Here is a 24,322-nt window from a genome sequence, read left to right as displayed (position 1 = left end):
CTCAGACAAGTCTAACATTTTAAGCCTTTTTAAAGCCTAGTTAATTTTTTTAATTAGATATTCCATGAGGCTCCTGCTCCTGCATGTAAGCAATGGTAGCTGCTGTATACATTACAATCCTGAAGGGGTAAGAATGAGTCAGTCACTCCTAATGTACCTCTCAATGTAACAGTGGCTTTCAGAGCAAAGGGTTAGCAGGGAAAAATAGAATTTCTTTGTACACCTGCTCAGGCCAGGAAGATGCACCTCAGAGACAGAGGATTCTGGCATCAGCTTGATTAACAAGATTAACCCCAAGGGTTAAAAGAATAAGCCTGGGACTGGGGTGAGGCTCCCTGCTGGAGGTGCATCATGACCAAGGGTTGCAAAAGGCTCCTTGAGGGACAATTTCTGTGCTGACCCCAGAAATTTGTGAGGATGAAGGGACAAATCCTGCCTGGGAGCCAGTCCTTGAGCAGGGCTGTGAGGCCAATTCACCTGACTTGGTCATGTGAGTAAATCATTTGGGACACAGCTCAAAGCACTGCAGGGAAGTAGCTGGAGGACCGCAAAAACTACATTGGTGTCTATATGGCAGCAGACAGAGGTTATTTTAGCAGTGTGAAATGTTTTCAGATTCCAACAGCATGCAAATAGTGCCAGAGTAATTTGCCAGTGACAATAATGTGTGGTGTAATGCTGAGGATGAAAAGCCTTCAGCTGGGTTTGACCCAGTATAAACCATCCCTGGGTTCTACTCCAGTTGTTTGTAGTGTTTATCAACTATATCTGGGCTTTTTATCTGGGTAGTATCCATCACTTGAATAGAGATAAATATTAAATTATGTCTACAATTAGATTGACACTTTAAAATGTAATTTTTATTTCTAAATCATTCCAGTGAATTTGTAAATCCCATCCTTAAAGCTTTTGAAAAACATACTCTTTTTTCACTCTGCTATTTAACACCAGAGTGTGCCTCCAGCCAAAACCTGAAATCCCACGCAAGGCAGATTATGTTCAGCTCTCTGGCTGTCTGTGTATTTTCCTCTCCTATGTACCTTACAAGCCAAAGCCTGAATTTAGTCCTAAAAGCATATCCTGAGCATACACTCAGGAGACCACATTCAGGATCCTACCACCCATCATACTGAACTGATGGATTTTACCAGGATTGCTAGTAAAATCATCATTTCAAAAAAGGCTTTTTACTTAAAGACTTTTTTTTTTTTTTTTTTTTTTTTTTTGTTTTAATGGTATAGTAGTTATGGCAACTGCTTCCTGCCACCTCTGCTGCCAAAAGCCACAATCCATCCATGAAAAAGAGCTCCTCCATCCAAACAAATTTTTCAGTGGACAGCAGCATTCCCTGGCTGGAGCACACTCTTCCCTTCCCTTCTGCCAAACAAAATGTGTAACGAATGTGAGCTAAGAGTGAGGAATTAAGTGAACTCCTTACAAATGACTTTGTATTTTTACACATACATGCAAGAGACAAGAAATAAGAACACCTCTCAGGGAGACTTTAGGGGGAGAAAAGGGTAGTGAACCCCCAGGGCTGTTCAATGAAAGAAAATGTTTTCCTTTCTTAGAACACATTTGGAATTCAAACTCTTAAAAGTCTTGGCATAATACTAATTAAAAAATTGGTGGGTTATTTCCCCTTTTCCCTTAGTTTTATTCTACCTCCGAGGTCAGTGGTAGGATTTCTCAAGTCTGGGGTATTTCCTGCACAATGATCAAAGTTTGCTGTATGAATTTGAAAATAAAATGTTCCTATTCTTTGCTAGTCCCATAACTCTTGTTTCTGTGGGCAGTTCTTCCTGGTCTTGACACAAAGTAAGTCTTAAACTTCTTGTTTGACAACATGGTTTTAGAAAAGCTTTACAATTGCTTCTATAGGCTGTATTAATAACTATTATGTTCCCCCTCTAGGTGTAATTCCAATGCAGAGCTATGGAGATCTTGCTTGTCTTTCCCTTGCTTTGTGGGCTGCGGCCTTTCACCACTCAGAACATAATTAGCACATTTTCCAGCAGATAGCTGGATGTTTTCATGCCCTCCTATTATGGGAAAACATTGTAACAGAGCACTGGAGCAAATAGTTCGATGCGCTGTTCTTTTAAGCCCCTGTGCAGCAAATGAATTTAAATTTACAAAAATGTCAAAAATGGAGGGAATCAAGAATGAGCAGCTGCTTATAAAGCAAGAACTCTCTAAAATGGACTGAATTTTGAAGTTTTCTCAAAATGCACTACAACCATCATGATTCAAGTCCCTTGGAGATTTTTGGCTGCCTGTGAGAAGATAAAACATGGGTTCCAGGTCTAATTAGGCATTGCACGCATTGGGGTCATTAATGATTTCCACCACAGTAGCTTCAGCCAATGAAATATTTTGCAAACAAATGGCAGTAGCACAGTGTGGGCACCCAAACACACATACAGTACACAAGCTGGAAATCATGGGAAATAGAAGGGAAGCTAACAGCAGAGACACAAGTCCAATCCAAGTATTATCAGCTTTACTTCCAGGTTCAGCAACACATTGCAGCAACAGGAGAACTAGAAGAAATGAGAAGGCAAAGCTCATACATACGATGCCATGAAATAATTGATGTTTGCATTTCCAAGGGTTGCCTGATTAATTAATTGCTTGGATTTTTTCGCAAGTGAGTTATGCTGGGTTGATCCAGACCTAGCCTAGCTAAAAGATAGTGCTGCCATTCAAAGCCTAATCCTAATGAAATGTCCCAAGTTCCCCTTAACTGTGAAGCTAAGCTGCAAGATTTCAGAATTTGTGTAGGCTTGCACAGGTCAAATGAAGTGGTGACAAATAGGCACCAGAAGATATTCTTCCCCCTATTTCCCTGCTGAAGCAACTGGAAGACATAAAAGTCATAATTATCCTGGTTTAAGTCACACAATGAACAGAACCACAGCCAGGAATGTACCGTGGGCTTCTAGGCTCCAAAATAGTGATATAAAACAACTGTTCCTCTGTTACCAGGATTTTTTACAGCTGCTTTCAGCATCAGGTTTACATTCGCAGTTATTTTTTCATTCCAGCCACCTCTTGCAGCTGCATCCACAGAAGCAGCTCCACACTGCAGACAGGAGCACTGGCTCTGCCTACAGAACCTTTAATTAGTCAAACCAGGTACCTTTGCTAATTGACAGAAAATCCCAGAATCATTGAGGTGGGAAAAGACCTCCAAGACCATTGAGTCCAAGCTGTGTCTGATCCCCTCCTTGCCACCAGCCCAGAGCACTGAGTGCCTTCCTTGGACACCTCCAGGGATGGGGACTCCAAACCACTCTGGGCAGCCCCTTCCAAGGCCTGACCAACCTTTCCATGGGGAAATTCCTACTGATGTCCAACCTGGCCCAGCCTGAGGCCATTCCCTCTCCTCCTGCCCCTGTTTCCTGGGAGCAGAGCCTGACCCCCCCGGCTGTCCCCTTCTGGCAGGAGTTGTGCAGAGCCAGAAGGTCCCCCCTGAGCCTCCTTTGCTCCAGTCTGAGCCCCTTTCCAGCTCCCTCAGCTGTTCCTGGGGCTCCAGCCCCTTCCCAGCTCCATTCCCTGCCCTGGGCATGCTCCAGCCCCTCCATGTCCTTCTTGCAGTGTGGGGCCCAGAACTGCCCAACTTGGTTTCTTCTGCAACTGACTGAGGCTGCACTCAATCCCCTCATCAATATCATCAATAAAGATATTAAACAGCACTGAAGATATCAACCAGGACTGAAAATCAGGCACCTAAGAGGTACAATGCTTGTGGCTTTTGCCCCTGACCTTAGGATCAAATGAATAGTGACCCATAGGCTCTTGCTTCTCCCCAGTAGTCTAGGGCCTTATAGATGGGAAATCTCCCTTTGCCCACACAAATCCATCCCTGGGCTCAGATTGCTCTACAAGCTGCATTATGGAACAATGGCTATCTTTTCTGGGAGTAGATCTGTGAAGACAAACACTGCTGTCATAATTTATTCCAGTGGCATGCTGTCTGCCAAGGCTGCATTACACTGTTCCTCTTATTTATTTATTTTTTAAAGCCTAAATATATAAAATTGTTGCAACTGTTTAATGGACTTTCAAGAATGTAAAAAAAAATATTTTGACACTGGGGAAGGGATTTCTCCCAAGACTTTTGGATGTGCCTCTGAACAGTGTTTATAAGTACCTTTTGGATTCAGCAGGGAGAGAATGGGAATTTCACTCATGCTCTTCTTTTCAGTCTGCAGTGGATGTCCATAGTGGGTCAGCTGGACTGCACATTCCAAATGTCTGCTCCTTTTCAGTGACAAAGGGACACGGGGTTCACATGGAGACAGGCACAGTGCAGATGTCAGAGGCTGAGTGAGATGAATCTCCTTCCAGGTTTCAAAGGGCTGAAAGTGCTTGGGAGCAGTATCCTGTTTCCAAAGAGTTTTCAAGTAAGAATTCCATTCCAAATGGCCATAATTCTTTCCAAAAATTGACTGGATGAAGGCAGGTTTGTTCTGCAGCATTTTTTTTCACTGAGCTACCATTGTGAGAATTAGTAATGTTCCAATTCAGCCTCTCTCCCTCCCTATCATCCCTCCCCTTGACGTCCTCCAGCTCTTACTTCACTGCAAAGTTATCTTCAAGCCCAAAGTAAGAAACTGTACCTCCTCTCTGCTATAGAAAATATCTGCAGTGCATTCAAATCCCCTCAGAACATGAAGGTTGCAATGACTGTCAGAAAAATGCTTTGCTCACCTTCCCCTGCCCAAAATATATTCCTGCAGAGTGACCTAGTTTATATGCTGTGACTTCTTTCAAGATTTTTTAAAAATTAAAATATGAAGTTGTTTAAAATCAAATTAGGAAGGCCTTGGAGAGATGCACAAGTATTTGCTTCACTTGGCCCTCATACACAACATTGAAATTGTAACTACAGAGCTTTTAGAGTCAATTCTTGAATTACATATTTGCAGTGGTTACTAGAACTCAGTATCCCTATTGCACATCCAATATTGGCAAGCCTTTAGCTTCAAGGAGCTGGGACTGTGAGGTCCAAAATGTGGCCATGAAACACACAGGGGCTTTGACTGCTCTGCATTGTGCAGACTCTCTTGGTGAGGAACTCTTGTTGCTGTGCTACCAGCACAAAGGGAACCCAGCTCCTCACCCATTTCTGTGTGTGTATTTCCACTGTCTCTCCTCTTTTGCCTTCTTTACTCCATGGTGAATAAATGTAATTGAGCCAGCAGCTGCTTTCATGTCTGTGCAGTTTTTCTGCAGGTGGCACTCAGTTCTCTTGAATGTGCTCCAGTTCATTCCCTGAAGAAAACCCCAACATCCAAACTTCTTATTTTGATTATAACCAAATAGTTAGGCAGTAAAAAAGGCAGAAGTGAGGGAATTACTGAACTCATGGAGGGGACAAGCTTTGGAGCAACTGGTGCAAATTTTTGTGTCTGGTTCCTGGGAAGCTTCTTTTCATCCTCCTACTTTAGCTGCAGTTTTACAGGCAACCACATTCAAAAGAGGAGCCTCATAAAAAGGGGAGTCAAATATTTGTGGAAGGTGTTGGATCTCTCAACTTCTTTTGCTACCCAAATGATTTCTGCTCCGAGCAAAGGTGGTGCTCAGTGTTCTTTCATTTGTATCATTTATTATTAACATGTATTTGATTAAAATCATGAAACTGAAGTAATTGTAGAAAATTACTCCCACAGGATGTGAGGATTCCTCCTCTAGCATTTTCTGTGAACACTCTCATCTTTATGGTTTGGTATAAATTAGAGGCCACTTCTTGAGTGTTTAGAGGTTAAAAATATGAAAGGGGTGTTTTTTTTCCTCCTTCAACTATTACATCATAAAATGACAAGTGACTAGCAAAAACATATCTTGTTCTTCCTACTGCAGAAATAAACTAATTTAAAAATCAAAATAATCAGCCCTACCCATTCAAAAAGGGAGTGACAATCAGCCCCTTGCTAACACCTGTCATTCCATGTAGCTCCACAGCCTTTGGTGGGATGGCTCCACATTGCACCCACATAAATAAAAATACCTTGGGCCCAATAACCACAGATTTATAAAGGTCGATGTACAGCTTCTAAAGAAACAAATATTTTAAGTGCAGTGCCTAATTCCTGGGTAATTTTAACCCATTTTCACAGCTCACCAAATGTCACATTGTCATGTTTACAAAGACACGAATGCTTTCATGTGGGTCTAGGGAAGTCATATTTGCAGTGCAAAGTTTACCTGCTTACATAAAAGTCTCCCCAATTTTCCTGTTGGTGTAACATAGAATTATCTAAAACGATTCCTACTTTTGCACACAAAATTACAGAATTAAGCTAGGGAGCTATTTCTGAGTATTATTAGCAAATTTTGTGTGTGTGGGTGCCTGTGAGCAGGACTAAAGGTTTTTTAGTGCCATCTTTTGGGTGGTCCTAATACTACAGAACAGCTTAATCAATGCAATTATAGATTTGCCACCATTTCTGTGCCTAGGAAGCCACGTGTTACTTGTTTCTAGAGAGTGTGGGGATGATACAAACTCAGTGGGAGCAGGAATTGCTGAGAGTGTTTCCATGCTGCATAAAAAAACACCCTCCAGCCCTTTCTTAGCACACAAATCCCCAAATCCCCAGCAGCAAAATATTTTCCTGTTTAGAAACACTGGGTTTTTTCCAGCTTTGGCCAATGTTCATACTATTTTATAAGATAATTATCCATGTATTCAGTCACACCCTATAGCACCAAATTTCCTTCTCCTGCCTCTCAACATAAGACTGACAATAAACTCACTAATGTAATTGTTTCCTTTAGTCTTTATTCAATATTCCTTACTGGCCCTAAAAGTAGATCCATGTCAAAATCAGACAAAACCCAAGAATTCAACGCTCTAATTTAACACCTGCTCTGACAACACAGAATTAAAAGTGCATATAAAATATTGCTCTCTACATGATAATTACAAAATCTAGTCATAAACCAATGGTTTTAATAGGCTTTTAAATAGGATTAGATTACAATGTCCCTTTGAAAAGGTTGGTGGTCAACTAATACCACCTTAGACAAGAAGAAATTGAGTCTACTGAAGTAGGTAATGCTTTCCTTTTGCCTTAATGGGATGAGAGGGCTTTCTACCCCCACTCCTGGACAAATGAGACACATCCCCCAGCAAAGTCTCATTTTGCCTGCTGGGGATAGGACAGGGCTTGGAGTTAGCTGGGCTTTGGTGCCCCTGAGGAGCACAAAGAGCAGGTCAGGGTTTGTCCTGTGTTCCCTGACCCAAGGCAGCACACACAGAGCCAAATGAATTACTCATGTGTGGAGCAGCATTTATTTACAGCACTTGGCCCTGGAGTCTAGAACACCAGCTGATCCTTTTTGTGCTATCTGTGAGGGTTGAAACGACATACAGAGCAAAATTTTGGACAAGGCAGCCTCTCCAGCAAAATGCTGATGTCTGTAATTAAACTTATCTCTGTGTGGTAATGTTCCCCAGGCACTGCTTCCTGCTCCAAGTGCTTGTTGGAGGCTTTCTGGAAGTGTCAGAAGGTTTGCATTCCCCTGCTCTTGGATAATCAAAACTGCTTGCAAATTTGTTTGGATGTTGAAACAAGCTCAGGCAGGGAGTTTATGCAAGGGTGGTTTGCAGCATTTTAGGAACATGGGTCTGGAAGCTGCTTCCTTCACCAGTGCATCCTTTCCTCCTCTGGGGTAGGAGGTAGATACACATAATTCAGCCCTAAAATTAATCAAATTCAACTTTACAGCTCTCTGTCTCCATCCCTCCTGCTGGAAAACACATCTACACGTGTGCCCTCCCTGAAGCAAAAATCACGAGTTAATGCTGTCACTCCTTGCAGTTTCTGAGTGCCTGATGTCATAGCTGGAGTGTTTATAGCCTTTCAATTTGTTTCCGACACCATGTTTGAGTTTGGATCCTTTTGAGGAGGTAAAAAGAGAATATTTTTCTTGGAGGGCTTTGAAATCCAAATTGCAAAGTTGGCAGGGCCCTCTCAGTTAAATTTGGGTTCACTTTTCTGCCTTATTAGCAATTTCTTTGCACAACCTATTTTAGCTGTGTATTTACCATATAAAGCAAAGCCAGCTCAGCTGGCATCACTAGAATTATATAAATGTATGTTTTTATAAAGTGGAAAATTTTTACCTGTTTGCTAAAATACCTGATGATGCTTTGGTTTTAAAAAGTGTGCTCTATGTGACAGCTGTGCATATTTGCACTGGAGCTGGGATTTTTATACCACACTCAGTTCATAAATGGTATTGAGCAACAGCGTCTGAGATTTTTTTAAATAATCAAGAAAGGAAAAGTGGGTGAGGGAAGCTTGAAAACTGTGCTGATCTACTCTGGGACCTTGGAGGTCTCAGGGAAGGGGTTTCCCCGGATGGCTTGGAAGACACATAACATCCAAGCAGAATGGTTATTGGAAAAATTGGAATAATTGGAATGTCAGCCTCAGAAGTGCAAGAAGTCTTCTCCAGTCTGTATCCCCCATTAAATCCCACACTTCATGGGGACCCGCCCTGCTCCTGCCAGTGCACCCCTGAGGATGAGCCCAGCAGCAGCCCCATGGCCTCAACCAGCACCTCCCTGAGCCCAAACTGCCCGGATCAGCCCCACAGAGGACTCTATGTCCTCTTCCCCTGCTTGCATTTCCCAAGGGACATGCAGATGTGCAGCTGAGGCAGCCAGAGCCAGCTGCAACCCAAAGAATTTGGGGTTGCCTCAGCTGTGTTCCCCACAGACCCAAACTGGGCACCAGACCAGGCCTCTTTCCCAGCAGGAGAGGGCAGTGCCAGAGGGGAAGGGGACATGATGTCCACCTCCCAGTCATGTCCATCTTATGGTCATTAAGGATGGCTGAGCTTGGCAGGCAATTAAATTAATTATTCTGATAAAAAAAAAATCCCATGTGAAACAACACTGCATCTTTCTGCCTGCAATATTTCAACAGCATATCTCAATACATTTGGAATTGAAACCTATAATCCTCTAATTAAACTGAAGGTGGAAAACAACTATGAGAGAATGAGTCAGAATACTGAGATTAGATAGAATAATACTGGGAAAAGCTTTCCCCATGCCTATTTTACCCCTTCCCTCTCTTCTTAGGGCTTTGCATAAGGGTTTGCATATCAAAGCAAGAAGAGAAATTGAGTGATGCTGAATGGAAGTTACACAGTTTGTAAATTGACTTTTTGATGTTTGGTCTTATGCAGCAACAATGTTTCTTTCAGAAGACCTAAGAGCAACAAGAGTGAAAATACAGATTTAGTTTTCCTTGGTTTACTACTGTCTGTTTATTTCCTGCAGTGTCCATAGGATAAACTGACCTGGGGGATGGATGGGTGTTTTGTTTAAAAAGCTTCACTTCTTGTAGAAGACACTGCACATGCTTCCTCTCTATACCATTTGTAAACAGAGCATTTCAGCCAAGTTTTTATGAAGCTTTCGATCCTATGAGGGGTTAGCAAGATGCTGGGAGTTAAGCCTGACTATAAATATTCCCAGGAGTGGGGCCTATGTGTCTGCTGAGTCCCCTTTGTTCCCGTTTGTGCCCCAGCTCTGTGTCCCATTGCAGCACAGGGGCTGCTCCTGGGGTGGAAGGTATTAGCAGTGGGAATTGCATTTGTGCAAGAGGTTTTGTGCCACAGGGGCTCCCTGAGCTCAGCCAGGGAGACACAACCAGGCTTCTGCAGGGAGCTGGGACAGACAGAGAGAGCAAAACTCCCAAAAACAGGAGGGAGGCTCTGGCTGCCACTTCTCAGCTCCTCTGCCCATAGCACCCATTTGGGCAGCCAGAGGTTTCCTCACCTCACACTTCTGTGGGGATGTGCCAGCCAAGGATAGCCAGGAAGGGGCAGCATCAACTCAAACCCGATGGAAACAGCTTGATCTATTTTATCAGCTCCCGGTGGTAGATTTTGTTTTTGCAAATCAGTGTGAAAGAGGAGCTGTCCTAAGCTTAGCACAGCCCTCCATTCTCCATCCTCCTGCACCACTTGAGAGCAAGGTAGAGGAGTCAGGAATTAAGGGGGAAAAAAATAAGGCAAGCAGGCAACATCCTGTCTTTGCTCCTCACCATCCCACTCTAATTGGCAGTAAAATAAATTAACTTTCCCCAAGGTAACTCTGCCTTGCTTATGACAGTAACAGGTAATTTAGCTCCCTGCCTTTATCTCAATTCATGAGCTTTTCCATCTTATTTTCATCCTCCTCTTCTGCTGAGGAGGAATGAGAGATCAGCTGACATCCAGCCCACTATGACATCCTGCAGTTCTTTATCTAAGATCAGTGTTACAACCTTTTATTTCTCTCATTTCTTTGATAAAATGGAAATATCAAGCATCCCAATGTGTCAGCCACATTATGTGATGATGTCTTGCCTCCAGTTCAGCTGACCTTGTGATTAAAACAGTGATGACAGAGAGAAATGATGTGGATTTAGGGAGACCTAAATCCAGGATTTAGGGAGACCTTTTTGGAGTTTGTTCCATCCCAAGACACCTAAACAAGTCTTACTGACTTACATGCCCTTCTACCTGATGGCAAACAAAGATTTCCCATTCACTTCACCCCCAACATTAAAAGAGAAGCGAAACTTAATCTGAAATTAGACCCTAACATTAGGAAACAAGGGGGACTGAAAGCAGAAAAAAACCAAGAGGTAACCATCTCATGTCCTGTTCCAAATGTGCATAAAATTTGCCAAAAAGCAAGAACCAATCGGCAACATCATAAGCCCCGTCCTGAAAATTCTGGCAGAGCTACAGGTTCTGCAAATGTCTAAGAACTGCATTGATGTAACAGACGTATTTTTTCTTCTTGCTAAAAAATTGCTAAATCCCTTTGTACCTCAGGTTTTTACCTGTTAAAGAAGGAAAAGCTCTCTAGGGGAATTTAAGAGATACTCATTAGTGGCAGTGAGTTGCTCATTTGAGCCCCATCCCTACAAACCAAGAGGAAAGCCCATCCAAGCTTTTAGCACAACATGGATTAGATGAATCTAAGCATGTATATAAATTGTTTGAAGAGTGGAGAGTGGTTAATCACTTTCCTTAAAGGTTTGTGCCCTTTGTTAAATATACTCACTGCCAATCAACTTTTGATTATCCAGCATAACAGGGAGGAAGGGTGGGAGAAGAGGGCATGAGCCAGGGTGAGGGAACTGATGTTTAACTCCACTGAAAATGTTTGCTGCTAATGTTCAAATTTCTTGACACTTTTTATAAGCTGTACCAGCATTATATGAGTTGTGGTCAGAAAGAATGACCCAGCACATTCAGGACAATATGGAAATCTTAGTGGACAGTGGCTTTGGAATGAGTGTGGCATATCACGCACAGAAATCTTAAAGGTAAAAAATTATTAATAGGTGCAGGGATGAGTTTTCATTAGGAGGAATTCCATGGGAACTGTATCATGTCTTGCAGTGCTTGTGAAATCCTCTGTCCACAGCACAGGAGAAAGTGAGGGATCTGTTGAAATCCCAGTGTGATAAAAATATCAAAATGTCAGTGGAGCTCAGGGCACTATGAATGTGCTCCTTGCCATTTGCCAAGGGACTCTGGAGCCATTGTTAAAGCTGTACTTAACTTCTGAAACACTTTTAAAGCAGATATGCCACAATGAAGCATTTTGCTTTGCCTGATTGCTTTTATTTGATCTCTGGCAGTTGTTTTGACCATGAAAATTCAGATTTAGGTCAGCTGTTTGCAAGATATTTAGAAGGTGGCGAAAATTCTTCAGTGGGAACACTTCTACTACCAGAAAGTGAGACACAAAGTCAGACCTCAACAGTCTCTTAAACCACTTGTTGTGGATTTCTGCAGGGTATGAACAGGTCTGAATTCACATTCTCATGCAAACCTTCTTCTTTTTAAATAGCAAAATATTTGACTCACGCAGCCAGAAGTGTCAGTCCAAGTTCCTGCTGAATCCCATTTTGATTAAAGTTTATAAGGGAAAGTAGAAAGAATTAGGAGCAGATCATTTTGAGTGCACACAGGCCAACATGGGCTGTTAAGCAATAAAATTTGGAGGCTGCCCAAATTTCTGCATCAATTTTTTTTAAAGCAACTTTGATAATCAGTAACGTAAAAGCAGAAATGACAGAGAAACACATCACCACATTAAATCCCATGATTCTCCTCCAAAATACAAATGTGTACTTCTCCCTAAAGTCATGATGGATATTGTTTTGCTTTTTCCCACTTCTGCTGATTATCAAAACAGGCAAAATTAGAGGTTTTCTCTCTTAACGTTCTTACCCTACAAAAAAACCACCAACGGCTAATGACCCCAAAATGAACAATAAATGGAAATATATAAATTAATCACACAAAACACAAAGACATCACAGAGAAACAATCTCCAGAAATACTCTTGGAAGTGTTTTTCAGAGAACTTTTTCTACAGCATCAGGTCTTTTATCCCCTATTCAATGGGCCTAATGTGCCATCTGCTGTTTTAATTCTAATTTAATTTTAATTATAGAAGTTTTTGAAAGAAGCAATCATTCTGCAGCACTGAAACAAATAAGGTTGGGATGGTTGTTTGTGTTGCCTTTTTTTTTTTAATTTTGGAAGCAGCCATTATTGCAAACAGTAGTGAAGAAATTAAAGCTTCAGCATTGTTAATCCTGCTCAGAGACCGACAGCACTTGGGTCTGAGCCATAAACTGTTCTTGCAGAGCAAAAGACGACGATCTGACCCAAAAACGATGATGTGGTGGCGCTATCTGGTGGCTTAATTGGCATTACACTGTCCTGTAATCCTCACAGGATGTGCTTTCTTCCTCCAAGCACTAGCACTTTCTTTAAAAAGACCAATTTTATGCCTTTTCTGGGTCTTTATCTACGTGAAATCCTGAGAAAGGTCAGTGTGTTTCTTTCCAAGTCTTGATTCACACAAACTGTGATTGGAGCTGGCCCAGATTTGGTACAATACAGATTAAAAATACATATACAGAGGTTTCAGTGCCCTGAATAATCCAGCTAAACTCACGGGGGTTGTTCACAGGAAGCAATTTAAGAACTTACAAGATGATCCAGGTGGTGATCCAGGTGTGACAGGCAGCAAACCTGTTGTAAAAATTCCTTCCCAACATGATTTGTGTTCAGCTAGTGCAATAGAACAGCTGAGTTCTCTGCTAAAACACTTCCCTGGATGTTACCTAAAGGCCAGGAAAACTTCTGGCCTAATGAGGGAACTGTAAAGCGCCCTGCTAAAATGTAAGCCTTTCCACCAGGAAAGCTGGGAGACAAACCATGGAACTCTCGCATAACAATTTTTATAGTCGAGTGCCACCTGGTGGAATATGGAAAAGGCTTTTCAGCCTGAAAAAGCTGTTTTAAGGTGGTCAGGATCCTTTCAAAGCAGAGAACTAACATCAAAAAACATCAGCAAAACCAAAAGTGCATCTGGCAGCTGGGTGGACACACATTTGGTGGCCTCGCTCTGGTCCCTCCTGATCTATGAGTGACACTGATTATGCTGACAGAAAAGGAGATTTTCCTATTTTTAATTCAGATATATTTGCAAGAGTCTCTATCTTGAGTCAATGCGAGTTGAAAAATAAATTATGAAGATGCTTTCCTTTCAGTTCCACGTTTCAATTTCCAGGCTCTTAAACTGGTAATTCCCTAAATTAGGTATCATGTGCAACACCAAATTAATTAACAGCGTGAATGAACAGTACCTTTGTTGTGTTCTATCCTAGAAAAAGCACGGCAGAGCTGGGCACACACAGATCTCAAAGGTAAGGGTAGAGATTGACACACATTTCCAACTCAAGTGAAAAATTATCATAACTGAATGGATTTTTCTGCTGCTGATGTATTAATGGGCAGCAGCCGCAGACTCTGGAAGTCAATCCAGCACTTCCTGCTGTGTCCCAAAGAAAATCCCACATTTGAGGCCTACTTCTGATTTTGCCCATCACTCTGTGGGACAAGAGCACTTTTGCTGAGCAAGTAGCTGAGAAATTGGGTTCATCTTTTCCTGTGTTTCTTTGCACAGCTTCAAACAATGTGCAATTCTACGCTTGCAAGATTTACAGGATGCCATGGGAAAAGGATGCATTGTCAGAACTTAGCAGGCAGTCAGACTGGGCTATTGACACACACATGTGGTTCCAAGTTTGTCTGACATGGTTTAAATTAGGAAGAAAAGCCTTAGGGTTATTAGATTTAGTGGCATAAATGGGCCGTTCCAACCCAAGAAAACAGTGGATACATACAATTTTACACAAAATTTTAGAAATATTTGCCGTTTCCCAAGGCTTTGCTCCTTCTGTTTTCAGCCCCTGAGTTTCATACTTGTATTGAATGATGTGTTGACAGACACAGAAGCATCTTTGTTTAATTGGGAAGCCCAGGAGTTGTCACCAACAGGTACATACATTCTGGTTTTATTCACACATTTATTCACCACTTCTCTGCCCTCCTCCTCCAAAAAGGCCTCCAGAAGCAGAAAGCTGGGGCTGTGCACATAAAGAATTAAGGGGATTAGCAGCACCACCATGCTCGGGTTATGCCTTCAAAGCAAAACATTAGCTGCACCTACGCAAACGCCTCTGTTTAAGTGATTGGAAAGGAACCATTTCTCAGAAGTACAGGTGCATGACCGACTGCAGCTATTAGGGCCGAGAAAGGGCAGGAATTGCTTGGGGGGGGGGGGGGGGGGGGGGAATTAAAAATGAAAAAAAATTTAAAAAGGGAAGAAAAATAGAAGAAATAGAAGGAAAAGCCACGAAGGCGAGCAGGGATGTGTCCCCTCCCTCCCGCGCCCCGCGGGGCTCGGGGAGCGGCAGGTGGACGGTCCGGAGCTCCTGGGGCGGGGGACGGACCCGCAGCGCATCCAGGCGCTCCCCCGAGAGATCCCCGCGGCGCGCAGCGCTCGCAGCCGGGGACAAAGCCCCCGCGGGCAGGCGAGGGGCGCAGCCCAGCCCGCTGCGGCAGCCGGGAGCCGACCCCGGGCCGTGTCGGTGCCGTCCCGCCCCGTCAGGGGCGGCGGGAGGGCGGCGCGGCGGGGGCCGCCCGCGGGCGCGTTACGCACGCAGTGATCTCAGCGGCGCGGGCGCGGCGGCAGCGCCGGGCTGGGGGCGGCACGGCCGGACCCCATAAAGGGCGGCGGCGAGCCCCACTCCCGCACTCACCCCGCACGGCGGAGGCGGACGGGCCCGCGGCGCTCCGCTCTGCAAAGAACGGGAGGGAGGCTCCTCGGCGCCCTGGAAGTGCGGGCGGGACCGTCCCGGGGCTGCCGGAGACTCGCCGGAGCGTCCTCCCCGCCCGCCGCTGCCGCCGCCGCTGCTGCTGCCGCTGCTGCTGCTGCTGCTGCTGCCGCTGCTGCTGCTGCTGCTGCAGCCGGGGAAGGCTGAGGAGGCGGGCAGGAGAAGCGGCAGCCGGAGCAGGACAGAAGACAGAGGGACGGAGCGAGGGGCAGCGCTGCCCTCGCACAGCCGCGATCCCCGGCATCGCCGCCGCGCCCCGGCCATGGGGAAGCCGACGCCGCCTCTGCAGTGACCGCGGGACGCGGCTCCTGCGCCGGTCCTCCGCCGGCAGAAAGACTCAGACACCCCCCAAAACCTGAAAGCAAAAACCCACATCTTCCATACCCATTCCTGTATAAAGTGAAATAAAGAGAGGAGAAGGGCTGCGCCGAGCGATGAGGAGCGGGGGGCGGCTGCCGGCGCTGGCGCCGGTGCTGGCGGCGCTGCTGGGGCTGTGCAGCGCCGAGCGCAGGGCGCTGGTGCTGCCGCGGCGCCTGGGCGCGCCCGGCGCCCGAGAGCGCTTCCGCCTGGAGGCCTTCGGGGAGAGCCTGACGCTGGAGCTGGAGCCCGACAGCAGCTTCCTAGCCCCGGACTTCACCCTGCAGTACCTGGGCGGGCCGCCGCCGCCGCCCGAGGACGACCTCTCCCGCTGCTTCTACTCCGGCACCGTGAACCGGGACCCCGGCTCGGCGGCCGCTCTCAGCCTGTGCGCGGGGCTGCGCGGCGCCTTCTCGCTGCGGGGCCGCCAGTACCTGATCCAGCCCGCGTCCGGCACCGCGGACCTCCACGGGCCGCACCTCCTGCGCCTCCGCGGCGCCCCGCGGGCCGCCCCCGCCGCCCGCTGCGCTGTAGCCGAGGCGGGGGCCGGGGCGGAGCGGCCCGAGCCCGCCGAGCCCGCAGGTAGCGTGGGGAAGCCGCGCCGGCCTCCGCGGGGACGGGGAGGGCAAGGGCGGGGGTGTGGCGGGGATGCCCGGCCGCTGCTTGCCCCGCATCCCACCCCGAGATGCCCAACAAGCACAAAGTTTGGGTGCGCATCTTGGGTTACCCGCGGGTTTGGGCTTCTGAACGGTGCTCTCTTGCTGTGCTCACCTGCGCTTTCCCTCCCTCTATTTCCTATACGCAGAAACGAGAAGCAGGAGAAAGAAGAGGTTCGTGTCCAGCCCCCGCTACGTGGAGACCATGCTGGTGGCCGACCAGTCCATGGCTGAGTTCCACGGCAGCGGGCTGAAGCACTACCTGCTGACCCTGCTCTCCGTGGCCGCCAAGCTGTACAAGCACCCCAGCATCCGCAACTCCATCAGCCTGGTGGTGGTGAAGATCATGGTCATCTACGAGGAGCGCAAGGGCCCCGACATCTCCTCCAACGCCGCCCTGACTCTGAGGAACTTCTGCAGCTGGCAGAAGCAGCACAACCCGCCCAGCGACCGGCACGCCGAGCACTACGACACGGCCATCCTCTTCACCAGGCAGGTGAGGGACACCGAGTCACATCCAGCCCCACGCCCACTGCTCCCTATCCCCTCTGCCAGGAGACCTCCGAAAAAGTGTCCAGAGACAGTTGCGTGTCACCACAGCTGCAGTGGAGCAGGCTAAAAATTACATGAGCTGCTTTTTGTTTTATTATCTTTTTTTTTTTTTTTTCTGTTTGCACCATGTCTGGTGAAGCTCACAGTTTGTGCACTGTCTTTGTAAACTCACAGATTGTGCACTGTGTTCCTGCCCCGTATATTTTTAGCAGATTTCAGATGGAAATTATGCATTTCATTTCTACGTGTAACCCTCGCCTATGTTCCAGAGACAGATTTTTGCCATCATACCCATTGAAGTGCTGAATATTTATGCTCTTTCCATAAGTAAAGGCAAACTGCCAGGGCTGGATGGCTCTTGCCAAGGTTAAGTCTCTGATCTGATTAATAATGAAACTGCCTTTTTTTACAGGACCTGTGCGGTGCCAAGACATGTGATACTCTTGGGATGGCTGATGTGGGAACAGTTTGTGATCTAAACCGCAGTTGCTCTATCATAGAAGACGATGGTTTGCAGGCTGCCTTCACAACAGCCCACGAATTAGGTACTTGAAACTTTGCAAAGCCATTCCCTGGGATTAATTGAAGCCAGCTTGATGCCGTAAAGCGCAGCCTGCACCTCCCCGGAGCAGTCGGGAGGAGGCAAAGCGCTGTCTTGGAGCAGGCTTGGACTCGGGAAAGCAAATCCGGCCTGCACAGCATTGTCTACAAGAGGCTGTGTGTGTGCCTGCAGAGGCAAAAAAAAAAAAGGGATAGAAGATCCAGTGCCATCTGCTTGAAATCTGGGAGCGTTCAGTTTCGGGTTATTAATTACAGACCAGGCTCTGAGCAGCTCTAGAGCAATATTTAAAATACTGTTGGTAAAGTGTAGGACAGACTTCCTAAAGTCACAGACTGCTTTTCTCCTTTTCTCCAAGGCCACGTGTTTAACATGCCTCATGACGATGCAAAGCAGTGTGCTGGCATCAATGGAATGAGCCGGGATTTCCACATGATGGCATCCATGCTCTCCAACCTGGACCGCAGCCAGCCCTGGTCTCCATGCAGTGCCTACATGATTACAACATTTTTGGATAACGGTCATGGTAAGGTTATTAAGCTTTCCATTCATGTGGCGTTTGAGCTCTTGTGCTTTACTGCTTTGCTTTTTTTTTTTTCTTTAAGAGTGTTTCTGCTTCAGCGCGAACTTAACCTTTTGCATGCTGTCAGTGAGTTTAGAAGAGCCTTATTTTTACAAAAATGGTAGCACAAAACCAAATGCAGTTCCCTTTTAAAACTGACCCCGCAGCATCATCTGACTTTTTTTTTTCCTTTTCTTCAACTTTTTCAGGGGAGTGCTTGTTGGACAAGCCCCACAGGCCCATCCAGCTGCCCTCGGACTTGCCTGGCACGCTGTACGATGCCAACAGGCAGTGCCAGTTCACGTTTGGAGATGAGTCCAAGCACTGCCCCGACGCAGCCAGTACGTGCACGACGCTGTGGTGCACGGGCACCTCGGGAGGGCTGCTGGTGTGCCAAACCAAACACTTCCCCTGGGCAGACGGCACCAGCTGCGGCGAAGGGAAGTGGTGCATGAATGGCAAGTGTGTGAATAAGACTGAGAAGAAGCATTATGATGTAAGTAGTGAAAAAGAAATGGGTGCAACCTTGGGTTTTGCAAAGGGAGGGATCTGTGAGATGGGATTGATTCGATGCTCATGAGCAAACCTAGGGCAGGTTTTTTATTGAGTTCGGGTGGGTAAAAATGAACGTGATGATGGCTTTTATAGTGTGGCTTTGTATGGATTTTCCTGTATTTAACCCGTGTCCTGCTTTTGCTGTCGTTCCAGACGCCAGTGCACGGGGGCTGGGGCTCCTGGGGGGCATGGGGCGAGTGCTCGCGGAGCTGCGGCGGGGGAGTGCAGTATTCCTTCCGGGAATGCGACAACCCCGTCCCGAGGAACGGGGGCAAGTACTGCGAAGGGAAGCGGGTGCAGTACAGGTCCTGCAACATCGAGGACTGCCCCGACAACAACGGTAATTTTTCCCCATTTTTGACAGCCAGGGTTGGTGTGTTGTGGAGGAAGAGCATGGACATAGATGATCTCATGGCCACCTGTCTTTTCTGTGCCTGCAGGCAAAACGTTCAGGGAGGAACAGTGTGAAAAGCACAATGAGTTTTCCAAGTCTGCCTTTGGAAGTGGACCTGCAGTGGAGTGGACACCCAAGTTCGCTGGTGTGTCACCAAAGGACAGATGCAAGCTGGTTTGCAGGGCCAAAGGAACGGGATACTTCTTTGTTCTACAGCCAAAGGTATTTCAAAACTGCACCTCTTCCAGCTAATCATGAGGGGGATTTTTATTTTCTCTATGTGAAGAGTCAAGCAGTGTAGAAATCTGAAACTGTCTTTCTCATATTTAAGCTGGATTATTCCTCCACATACAGCAGGATCATTGCAACCATGCTTTAAGTGTTTTGGCACAATCCTTCCACCTCCTCTACCCACTCCACCCTGGTTTCCTTCCCTCTCCTCTCCTTCCACCATTCTGATTGCATTGAGATAGGTTTGGAAAACTCTGACGGATCTTTGCCAGAACATTGGTGCTTTCTCATACTGGTTACTAACATGCTGACAGCTTAAAATAAACACGAGGAAAAATGTTCATCTTGCATAGCTACTTGAATTCACTGTCATCAGATGGTGAGAGCCAGGAACTACCAGGGCGATGACACAGAGGGTTTTTGTGGAACAGCACTCCTAGAAATAAAGGATGTGCTGAACAGCATTAAAAGCAACACTGGCAGTGTGCTTTGAGGACAGGGCTGCCTTCTAGTGATACTAGAAAGCAATGGGGCTTCTTTTGTATAAGATCAATAAACAGTAGCTTTTTAGGGGGAGGTATTAATGAAAAGTGAGATTGTTTTCTCCTCTTACCATGGCATCATTTTGGCAAGCGAGAATACTACCTGTGGGCAGCTCTGCTTTTTAGTTTCCAAAGCCCTGAAAACAACATGTGCTGCGGGCTTCCCACCCATCCGTATTTTGTGTCACGCAGTTTCAGAGCATTGTGCATGTTGTAACCAGGCTCCTTGTGTCCCCAAGGTGGTGGATGGCACCCCGTGCAGCCCCGACTCCACGTCCGTATGCGTGCAGGGGCAGTGCGTGAAGGCCGGCTGCGACCGCACCATCGGCTCCAACAAGAAGTTTGACAAGTGCGGCATCTGCGGGGGCAACGGCTCCACCTGCAAGAAGGTGTCTGGCACCCTCGTTAGAGCCAAGTGAGTGTGGGGCTGCTGCTCACCTTGTCCTTGTCGGGGGAAGCTCACCTTGTCCTTGTGGATGGGATTCATCCATTACCGAGCTAAAACGCCTTGACTTCAGACAAGGTTTAGTCTTGGGCTGGGAGGCTTTTTCCCCTTCCCTGCAGAGAGGACTCAGTGTTTCTCTCTTCTCCCGGGGCAGACCTGGCTACCACGACGTGGTCACCATCCCGGCGGGGGCCACCAACATCGAGGTGAAGCAGCGGAACCACCGGGGCGCGCGGCACGACGGCAGCTTCCTGGCCATCAAAGCCGCCGACGGCACCTACGTGCTCAACGGCGACTACACACTGTCCACGCTGGAGCAGGACATCACCTACAAGGGCAGCGTGCTGCGCTACAGCGGCTCCTCGGCCGCCCTGGAGCGCATCCGCAGCTTCAGCCCGCTGAAGGAGCCGCTGACCATCCAGGTGCTGACGGTGGGGGACCTGCCGCAGCCCAAGATCAAGTTCACCTACTTCGTGAAGAAGCCGGCGCAGCCCGGCGCGGACAAGGCGGCGGCAGTGGCGGGCAAGAAGAAGGAGTCCTTCAACGCCATCAGGGAGATCATCTCCTCGGAGTGGGTGATCGAGGAGTGGGGCGAGTGCTCCAAGTCGTGCGGCTCGGGCTGGCAGCGGCGCGCCGTGGAGTGCCGGGACCCGCGGGGCCGGCCGGCCGCCGACTGCGCCCGCGAGCTGAAGCCCAGCAACCTGCGGCCCTGCGCCGACGTGCCCTGCCCGCAGTGGCAGCTCGGGGACTGGTCCCCCTGCTCCAAGACGTGTGGGAAAGGCTTCAAGAAGAGGTTGTTGAAATGTGTCTCTTCCGACGGCAGCGTGCTGCCCCAAGAAAGCTGTGAGCCCTCCAAGAAACCCAAGCACCTGATAGACTTCTGCAACGCCACGGACTGCAGCTAGATAGGACGGCTTGGGAAAAGCTAAAACTTTTTTTTTAATTATTATTTTATTTTATTTTTTTCCTTCAGACCAGTGCACTGAAAAACACAAAAGAGGGCTAGAGGCAGCACCTGTGTTTTTGCGTAAATAATTCACGGTGAAGATCTGTTGAGGTGGGACAGTGCAAACAGCTTGAATTGGCTTTTCATCCCAAAAATCCCCTGCCAGCTGAAAATTGGATGGGATAGCAGACCCATGTCATTAATTTCTCTTTAGCAGATAAGGCCCAAAGGCATCAGAATTTCCTTTTTAAAAGTCTGTTATGAATTAAGCCAAACATGAGCAGTGAGACACATTTCAGCAAACATTTTGGGGTTTGGTTATTTCTCCCTTCTTTTGGATTTATCTTGTGGTACTGATCAAATCCCCAGGTGTAGGAAGGGGAGGGAAAAAGATAGCTTAAAATAATTGGTCAGGGCTTACCTACCTCACAAAGGGTAAAAAACAAGATTGGAAAAGGAGCTTTAACTATGTCATTCATGGCTGCTATTGTTTCAGAGAATAGTTTTATATAAAAATAAAGCCATATTCTCTACCTGTTAAGAGTAAGAAATACCAAGAACAAATATCAACTCCACAAATCACTAGAATTTCATTTTTTTTTTAAGTACTTTTATGTCATCCCAATGTGCCTGTCCATTTCTCTCAGCCACTCCAGTGCCATTGTGGTGATATGTGTAATCCAGAGGCTTGGAAAAGTGGAAATCTGAGTCTGAGTAGTTGCTCTTTGTGCCTTCTGCATATACCTTCCACTGGCTTTTCTGATTCCAACTTGGTCCTGCCTTCCTGCCAAACAGATCCATGGAGTGTGTGAGTATTCCAGTCATTCCAGTCGTGTCTTCACGCTCCAATCTTTGGCCTTACCCCAGCCAATGGATATTATTTGAGTTCAAAAGAACAAAAAAAAAGAATCCCATTAGGAATGAGTATATCCTCTGTGGCCTCTGGTGGGTCTGTAGAGCTCAGTCATTGATCAGGTGGGAAGGCAAAGCTGAGGGATAGCAGGTCCATCCACAGCGAAACGCCAGCATTCACATCATTGAAGATTGTGCCAGTCCATAGACCATGAGAGAATATGGCTTTCCATATGTATATAGTAAAATATATTACTATAGATTTTATATACTTCATAAGTATTTTATATTTCTCTCCCTTCTGGGAAGGGTTATAATTTGTAATAAATGCATATAATGAGCGTATTTATTTTTATACTTCTTGTCTAATGTGATCTCTAAGTTATCGCTTTTTTAAAAGGACATATAACAAGGATAGAGTATTTATACAGTATAATATGTTACTAGAGGTAATAAATGAACCCTATAAATTTTGGAAATGGAGTGTCTTTATTTCACTGGACTAAAACCAGTCCTTGGAGCAGAAAGAGTTTGGAATCTAAGGAAAATACTAAGCAAGAGGCAACTAATTACCTGTGTTAGTGAAAAGGTTTGGAAAACTCTCCCCATAATGTCACACACCACCTTAAAAGAGGTAATTTTGTATTTTATTACTTAACCACTAACTCATCTATTCCAGAAAATGGAGTGCAACCATACTGATGCCACTGGCTGTAATAACAGCTTGGGGAGGGAGCAGTGCTGTCAGTCGTGTTCAGAACATACAAAATATGTACAAAAGCAGCAGTTTTGCCTCACTCTGGTGGGAAAGGAGCAGCCAGAAGCCAGAACCATTCATGAGCAGTCAGATGTTTCCCTCACCAACTCCTGGAGAATTTCCCTGTCTAATTTTCTCCTGATGCTGCTTTTCCAAGAAGCACTGTGTGAATGAGCTGTTCTAACATGTTTTATGATGTTAAAATGGATACTAAACATCAAAAGCTGATTTTTGCTCCCTCATACCTGATCTCATCACCACTGCAGTCAAGAGAAAATCTTCTGTTGGGCTCCATTGGATTTTTGCCATGGTATTTGAGACATCAGTCATTTCTGGATACTTTTGGCTTTGTGTCATGTAAAAATCTATTAAAACTTCCTTTGCCAAAGTTTGGACTCTGTTTCTGCAGAAATAGTTCCTCTTTTATTCTGTGGATAAAGTCCTGGCCCCTCTGAATCTCAGAGAATTCTCATCACATCACACTTCATTGGGCATTGCTTTGAAGTGCAGAAATGCTGGGGCATATTTTATTCCTAACATTATTCAGGAGGCAGCCAATCCCTTTCTGGTTTTATAAATACAAGAAATAACTGTTTATTTGCATATATCGGTATATATGCATATATATTTTATTCACCATCTAGGTTAGAAAATAACTGGGAGTTTGAAGAGGCAAAGTTATCCTAGAGCCTGCCAGACTGATGAGATGTGAAACGATGGCTTCTGTGCTGGGTTAGCACTGTAAATGGTGTAACTAGAAAATGTGGAGTAGCTCATTTCCTCTGGCCCTGTTAAAATAATAATGTGATTTGCTGCTTCAAATTGTCCTAACAGTAAATGAGAAAACTCCTCAAAACTCATTGAAAAATCAACCAAACAGTGGAGATGTTTCAGGAAAAAGTGAGACTTCTGCTTTTATCATTTTGACATCACAGGTGGGTCAGCAGATGCAAAGTGGTGTTATTTGTTGGGTTTTTTAGGACAAATAGGGATATTTTAGACAAAATACCTTCAACCACTATCTAAGGTAGGGAATGGAGAAGAAAATAGAGAAGGAAATACAGAGAAATTCAGAAAGGCATCATCAGAGGAATAACCTGGGCTGCTCAGCAGACAGTGCCAGAGTTCTGGTTGGGCTGTGCTCATCAGCTCCCTGTGAAACTGTTCCCACAGCTCATCCAGCTGGGAAGGCTCCTCAGTCCCTGCAGGGGCAGACCTGCCTGCCGAGCACCCTTTGGAGCAGAGATCCTCCTGTGGGATGTGGCCATTGCCTGCTGAGCCCTCCAGGCAAAGGAGGTGTAATTAGGTGAAGTTTTATCCCTAGCAAAGGTCACCCACTTACAGCAAAGGGATCCAGATCCCACGGACATGTCCAGGCTACACAGCAGTGTAAGAGAGCACTTAGCTGAAATATTTGCATTTTGCCCCGTTCTGCACAAGCACAGCTCTGTGTTACAACATGTGGAGGCAGAAGGAGAGCAGCCCAGGAGACTGCAGGGCTCGATGTCCCCTCCATGGTGATCTATCCTATGCTTTCCTGGCAAAACATCTCCAAACATTCACTCCTGCCCCATATTCCCCCTCAGAACACAAAAGAGGGACAGAAGTGTTATAGATGAATAATGAGAAGATTGGATGAATATTGTGTGAATATTAATAGAAGCTTTATTGATATATGGTTATGTTATTGTGG

At 46.1% G+C, this 24,322-nt stretch overlaps 1 protein-coding gene across 1 annotated transcript; it reads left to right on the top strand.

Annotated features, from left to right (window-relative positions):
- Positions 1-15,260: 15,260 nt before the first annotated feature.
- On the top strand, positions 15,261-23,017 carry ADAMTS1 (ADAM metallopeptidase with thrombospondin type 1 motif 1). Its single transcript, XM_066571861.1, has 9 exons — positions 15,261-16,160; positions 16,384-16,730; positions 17,199-17,331; positions 17,704-17,871; positions 18,117-18,403; positions 18,616-18,802; positions 18,903-19,078; positions 19,869-20,044; positions 20,229-23,017. Exons 1-9 carry the CDS (start codon positions 15,656-15,658, stop codon positions 20,977-20,979), a joined length of 2,730 nt encoding a protein of 909 aa, XP_066427958.1. The 5' UTR covers positions 15,261-15,655; the 3' UTR covers positions 20,980-23,017.
- The last annotated feature ends 1,305 nt before the right edge of the window (positions 23,018-24,322 follow it).

This window comes from Molothrus aeneus, chromosome 2, assembly GCF_037042795.1.
Source record: "Molothrus aeneus isolate 106 chromosome 2, BPBGC_Maene_1.0, whole genome shotgun sequence".
NCBI classification, from domain to species: Eukaryota; Metazoa; Chordata; class Aves; order Passeriformes; family Icteridae; genus Molothrus; species Molothrus aeneus.
Note: the sequence above shows the minus strand (reverse complement) of the source record. Positions and strands in the feature narration are given on the sequence as shown.